Raw genomic sequence first — 6,468 nt, forward strand, 5'->3', positions numbered from 1 at the left:
TTTACTGGAGAGGGTCCTTTGCAGTCTTGCTGGACAATCTAGAAGAATGTCTTCACCGTGTTGCAGGATTGGGCATGAAATTTATCATGGTATGCCAAGTGATGGGAGGGCAGAGTTGGTTTAGGTTGAGCACTGCATTGTGAGGATTCAGGAGCACGTAAGGTTTTCCAGAATTCAGTGTAAATTGTTTCATCCTCCAGGCTTGATACTTCTAGGCTGAACAGTGCTAATGTGTTCTGGCCCCATCTCTTATTCTAATTGCATTAGGAAGACCAAAAACTTAATTGTGCAGAAATTTTCCCCCAGGACCTTGTTCAAGATAATACTGAAAGGGACGGGGATTTAGCTCAGTGGCATAATAATCATCTGCCTGGCAAGCACGAGGTCTTGAGTTCGATTCCCTGTACGAAATAATAATGGTAATGACAATAATTCTAAGCATAAAAGTTGTTGGAGGTGCAATTTCCACATTCTACTGGTATGTAATGGTAACATATAAGACGGTACGTGCCCTCTGAAATTTCTCTCATCGATCAGTCCAGCCAGCCAGTCAAACAGTAAACAATGGTAACACACAAACAGCACTAAGCAACATAGGATATGTTTATTTTGGTACCCTTACCAAATGGGCTGTCATTACCCCATTCCCAAGGAAGACCTCCTTAATTATAAACTGTGGACTAATTTATGTACACCAGGCTTTGCCTCTGGGCTTTTTCGTTTGTTCCGGAGAACCGGCACCAGAATATTTAAATCACTGTGGCGTTAAATACGTTTTAAAATCTGATAGGGCCAGTTTCTGCGCATTGCACTTTTTTTTTTTTTTTCCCCTCCCTTTCAGGAAACAGTTCGGGCCCGCGGCAGGGGGCGGGGTCGCGCCTCCGCCTCGGCTCTAGTTCCAGCCAAGCCTCGGCGGAACAGAGATGGAAATCCCAAGGCTGCTCCCGGCTCGCGGAACACCACAGGGCAGCGGGGGCCGTTGCCCCGCGAGGGGCGGTGGGGTCCACCGAGGCCTTGACCCGCCAGCTAGTCAGGCCCCGGCGCGCCGCTTCCTTCTGCTCCAGGGGGCCCAAGATGGCGGGCTCGGGCCGCGGCGCGAGGAGGCCAGTAGGGCCTCACGGGACCCGGGCCCAAGCCCGTTGGCGCCGAGGTCGGATCACACTGGCTGCAGCGGCGGCGGAGGCGGCGGCGGAGGCGGCGGCGGAGGCGGCGGGAGCGGCGGCGGCGACTTCTTCCTAGTACTGCTTGACCCGGTGGGTGGCGACGTGGAGACCGGGGTCACTGTTCGCGACGAAGGGCTCGTGTGGAGGGAGGAGACCGAGGCAGGCCTGGGACCCCAGGGGAAAGAGAGCAGCCTGAAGCCCGCGAGCCGCCCGGCGCTGAGCCCCCACTGCCTATCCGCGGTCCCAGGCCCAGCCCCAGGCCCCGCCCCAGGCCCGGGCCCAGGCCCCGGCCCAGGCCCCACAGCGGCCTTCTCTGGCACGGTCACTGTCCACAACCAGGATCTGCTGGTGCGCTTTGAGAACGGCGTCCTCACCCTTACCACGCCTCCGCTGCCAGTCTGGGAGCCAGGGGTCGCGCCTTTCCAGCAGGCTGGGGGTCTAATCGCCCCGCCAGCCGGATTCCTGCCCGCGGCGCAGCTAGGTGACTGCCCAGAGCTGCCACCGGACCTGCTGCTGGCCGAGCCGGCAGAACCCGCGCCAGCCCCTGCGCAGGAGGAGGAGGCTGAGGGCCAGGCCTCGGCCCAGAGCCCCCGCGGGCCGCAGTGTCCAGGCCCAGGCATGGTGTTGTACCTGTGCCCTGAGGCGCAGTGCGGACATACCTTCGCTAAGAAGCACCAGCTGAAGGTGCACCTGCTGACTCACAGCAGCAGTCAGGGCCAGCGGCCCTTCAAGTGCCCCCTGGGAGGCTGCGGCTGGACCTTCACTACGTCTTACAAGCTCAAGAGACACCTACAGTCTCACGACAAATTGCGGCCATTCAGCTGCCCAGTGGAAGGCTGTGGCAAGAGCTTCACCACTGTGTACAACCTCAAGGCGCATATGAAGGGTCACGAGCAGGAGAACTCCTTCAAATGCGAGGTGTGTGAGGAGAGCTTCCCCACGCAGGCCAAGCTCAGCGCCCACCAGCGCAGCCACTTTGAGCCAGAGAGACCCTACCAGTGTGCATTTTCAGGCTGCAAGAAGACGTTTATCACAGTGAGTGCCCTGTTTTCCCATAACCGCGCCCATTTCAGGGAACAGGAACTCTTTGCCTGCTCTTTCCCTGGCTGCAGCAAGCAGTATGACAAGGCCTGTAGGCTAAAAATTCACCTGCGGAGCCACACGGGCGAGAGACCTTTCTTGTGTGACTTTGATGGCTGTGGCTGGAACTTCACCAGTATGTCTAAACTCTTAAGGCACAAAAGGAAGCACGAGGATGACCGGAGGTTCACATGCCCTGTAGAAGGCTGTGGGAAATCTTTCACCAGGGCTGAACATCTGAAAGGCCACAGCATAACCCACCTGGGCACAAAACCTTTTGTGTGTCCTGTGGAAGGCTGCTGTGCCAGGTTCTCTGCTAGAAGTAGTCTCTACATTCACTCCAAGAAACATCTGCAAGATGTGGACACTTGGAAAAGCCGTTGCCCTGTCTCCACCTGTAATAAACTCTTCACATCCAAGCACAGCATGAAGACACACATGGCCAAAAGGCACAACCTGGGCCACGGTCTTTTAGCTCAACTAGAAGCTGCAAATTCACTTACACCCAGCAGTGAACTTACCAGCCAGGGGCAGAACGATCTCAGTGAGGCAGAGATCGTGTCTCTCCTCTCTGATGTGGCTGGCAATGGTTCTGCTGCAGTGCTGGACACAGCATTGGTGAATTCTGGCATCCTGACTATTGATGTGGCCTCTGTGAGCTCAACTCTGGCAGGGAATCTCCCAGCCAGTAATAGTAACTCCTTAGGGCAGGCTGTAGACCCTCGGGCCTTGATGGCTACCAGTGACCTTCCTCAGAGTCTGGATACCTCTCTCTTTTTTGGAACAACAGCCACTGGCCCTCAGCAGGGTCCCTTAGATACGGATAATGTCTCCAGTGTAAGTGTGGGACCACTGCGGTCTCTAGGCTCTTTGGCTATGAAAAACTGCAGTCCAGAGCCCCAACCCCAGACTTTGACACCCAGCAATAAGTTAGCAGTGGACGCAGAAGCTCTGACTCCTTCAAGTACCCTTTGTGAAAACAGTGTCTCGGAACTACTGACACCAACCAAAGTGGATTGGAACGTACCTTCTGACTCTGACTTCTTTGGACGGGAGGAAGAAACCCAGTTTGGTTTCTCTAATCTGGCAAGAAACCATGGTTCTCAGAAAGAAACGGATCTTATCACAGTGACTAGCAGCTCATTTCTGGTATGAGCCAACACTGTTTGCTCCTTGCCATGTGGCTTACTTTTATTACACTCAATTTTGTGGGTACTTGGGACTGAATGTTTGAACGCAGTCATTTCCTACTGGTTTGCTAAAGAACGCATCCCTGGACTACAAGTTTGCAGACTGAAATTATGATTTTAAGTCTGGAAATGACATGTTCTATAGACCCTAAATAAGTCACTTAACCTGTCTGAGCCTTAATTTCTGTATGTATAAATAGAAGATTGAATAGATTGTTTCTAAATCTCTGTGTGTTTTTCAGCTAATATTTTTTTCTTGAAAAATATTGGGTTATCTTTCACTGATTATATTACATGTCTTTCAATATTATTGAATTAATGTCATGTTATAATGAATATGTTTTGTGCACCTTACTTCAATAATTATTATTATACAATTTTTTACCTCCATTCTTTAATGTTCTTTTGCACCAATTACATATATATGATATATATATATATTTATATGTAACACATAGACTTCTTTAGAAGAAAATTATAATTCCATTTATCATCCTTAACTTTATTCCTTTGTAGTATTAAATTTCTAGTCATGTTATAAACTTTTTTTGTCACAGGAATCCTATTAGTTTTAATATTTACTCTTTTAGTGTTACATGTTTTTTCTTTTTTATTTGTACCGGGGATCGAACTCAGGACTGCCTGCTTGCAAGGCAGGTGCTTATGCTGCTGAGCTAAATCCCTAGCTCCATCACATGTTTTTTCATCTGTCAGTTCATCTTTCATCTTTTTCCTTGCATTTTGTTCATTGAGAAGGGTAGTTCATTCTGTATGAATGATTCACCACAGCAGAGTTTTGCTAAATATGTCTTTGCACTGATGTTCACATTTTTCTATTTAGTTCTGTAAACTTGATTAGATTGCAAAATTGTGTTGCTCATACTCTGTATATCAATTATGTTGTGTTCTTTCATTAAGCAGCTGTTAATGTCTGTTTTTCTCTTGTTGTATTAAAAGCAAATTTGGGTCAACCTACTCCTTCTTAATTATATTTGCTTCCAATATTATGGATTGTAGAATTGTTAAAAATTATGGAAGGAGGAAATGGTGTTTAAGACATTTTGATAGATTAATGGAAACACTGTTCAATGCTAAAATATTTTCTCTAATGGTGATAAAACAAGAAATCTTTGTAAAAATTATGTTTGCTGTTACCACTATTTATCTTCTTAACCTCTTTTGATGATATAAATCCCTTTTTACCAATTGGCATCCCTGTCTTTGAGGAGAAACAAAACCCAGGTTTCAATTTGTGTTTTGTGGTTTTGAGAAAAGTGGTATTAAATAATTTATTCTTACTGAGCCACAATTTCCCATCTGTTAACAGAGCATAGCAATTTATGTACATATCTTATATACTGGCTTAGACTTTCTCTGCTCTAATTTTCTGTATATAAGTAAAAAAATTCAAGTATTGGTGTATTTTGATGATTTATAATTTTACTCTCTTGGTCCTTCCTACTTTAAGAGAGAAATTGGGATAACTTAACCCTATTTATGTACCAGAAATAAAGATTCATGAGAGTTAGGCTGAAACAGGAAACTAATTTCCTCTTTTTTTTTTTTCTGGGAATGCAACTCACAATTTTGCACATACCATTCAGGGCCTTGTGCTGCTGAGCTAAATCCCCAGCCATGGAAACTATTTTACTGAAAGAATAATGAGTAATTATTACTGAATAATTTTCACCCCAGAATTTGTTGTAAATTCCAGGAGTGGGTACATTGCCCACATTTTTATCTGCATACTTACCATTTAATCCATTTGACAACATCTTTGTTCTCTTTTGATGTCAGGCTTCTCTTTTTAAAAGTTTTTATTGATATGTTTGTGATGCATAGTAATTACATTAATTTTGGGGAATAGGTTCATACACATATGGAATGTAGATAATTTTACAGTGCCCCCCTTCATCCTTCCTCAGATCACCTTCTCATTTCCACAGTGTCTTACTTCCCAGTTTCTTATCATCTTTGTTTGGTTTTACTATTTAATTATATTTTGGGTTTCTCTTACCAGTGAAACTAGTATTTAACCTGCTGTGACTGGTTTATTGCACTTAACATTATGATCTGAAGGCCAACCATTTTCCTACAAAAAGGCTTCTCCTTGACTGTGGAACTTGTGGTTCCATGAAAATCTGACAATGGAGTAGAGAAAATTTTTTCTGTCTGTGGTTTGGAGAGCTTATTTAAAGATTTCCAGCACTGAAAGAAATAATGAATCTGAGTATCACGTAAAGTTCCTACTACTTGAGTATAGCATTTTGAGTTTGTTGAACATCTTTACAATGTGTTCCCTGTTTGTTATTTAGAGCAAACCCTAAGAAATAACTTTTGCAATAGTATTTTTCATAGTTTAATGTGGTCAGCTCACATTCTAACTGGGTTTTGACTATGACAGTTCTATATACGAGTTCAGAAGGTAAAAGAACTACTTTTACCTTCCGCATCCACTCATATAACTTTCATGATTCATTCTTGTATCATTACTCATTGCTCTTTTTTATTTTAGTTTCTGCTACCTTCTACTTACTTTATCCCCTCTGCACTGCTTTGCATGTGCGTCCATTTCTTGCCATATTTTTCCATTTTTAAAAAAAATTTGCTTTTTGTTTAATGGATAGATCTCTGTCCTGCATTATCTCTGACATTCTTTTCATAGTACATTTTCTTCTAATACTGACATTTGTTGTGTATATATTACAGTTGTGTGTGTGCAGTTAGGAGTTATTTTCTTAGGTTAGGTAATACTATATTTATGATCATAAAGGAGACTATTTTCTATATTGTTCAGATGAAAATTACATTTCTATTTCCATTTCTAAAAAGGTTTGCTAAGGAGTTTTGCTAATTTTTCATTTGCTTTGCTATACTAGTGCAATAGTGCTTGCCTGTAGATGTCTGTGAATGACAGTTATAGCACTTTGGAAGTTAACTAAAATTTTACCACTATAAAATGTTTCTGCATTATGTAATTCTTAATATGCACACATGCTTCCATATACATTCATATGTATTTTAAAAGTGGTATT

General features: G+C 44.2%; 1 protein-coding gene across 1 annotated transcript; it reads left to right on the forward strand.

Annotated features, from left to right (window-relative positions):
- Nucleotides 1-825: 825 nt before the first annotated feature.
- Nucleotides 826-4,408, forward strand: LOC100723219 (zinc finger X-linked protein ZXDB-like). The gene has a single exon (XM_003461754.5). It carries the CDS (start codon nt 924-926, stop codon nt 3,396-3,398), a length of 2,475 nt encoding a protein of 824 aa, XP_003461802.2. The 5' UTR covers nt 826-923; the 3' UTR covers nt 3,399-4,408.
- The last annotated feature ends 2,060 nt before the right edge of the window (nt 4,409-6,468 follow it).

The sequence above is a fragment of the Cavia porcellus genome, unplaced genomic scaffold, assembly GCF_034190915.1.
Source record: "Cavia porcellus strain 051 isolate PalLab524CR breed Dunkin Hartley unplaced genomic scaffold, mCavPor4.1 scaffold_3, whole genome shotgun sequence".
NCBI lineage: Eukaryota > Metazoa > Chordata > Mammalia > Rodentia > Caviidae > Cavia > Cavia porcellus.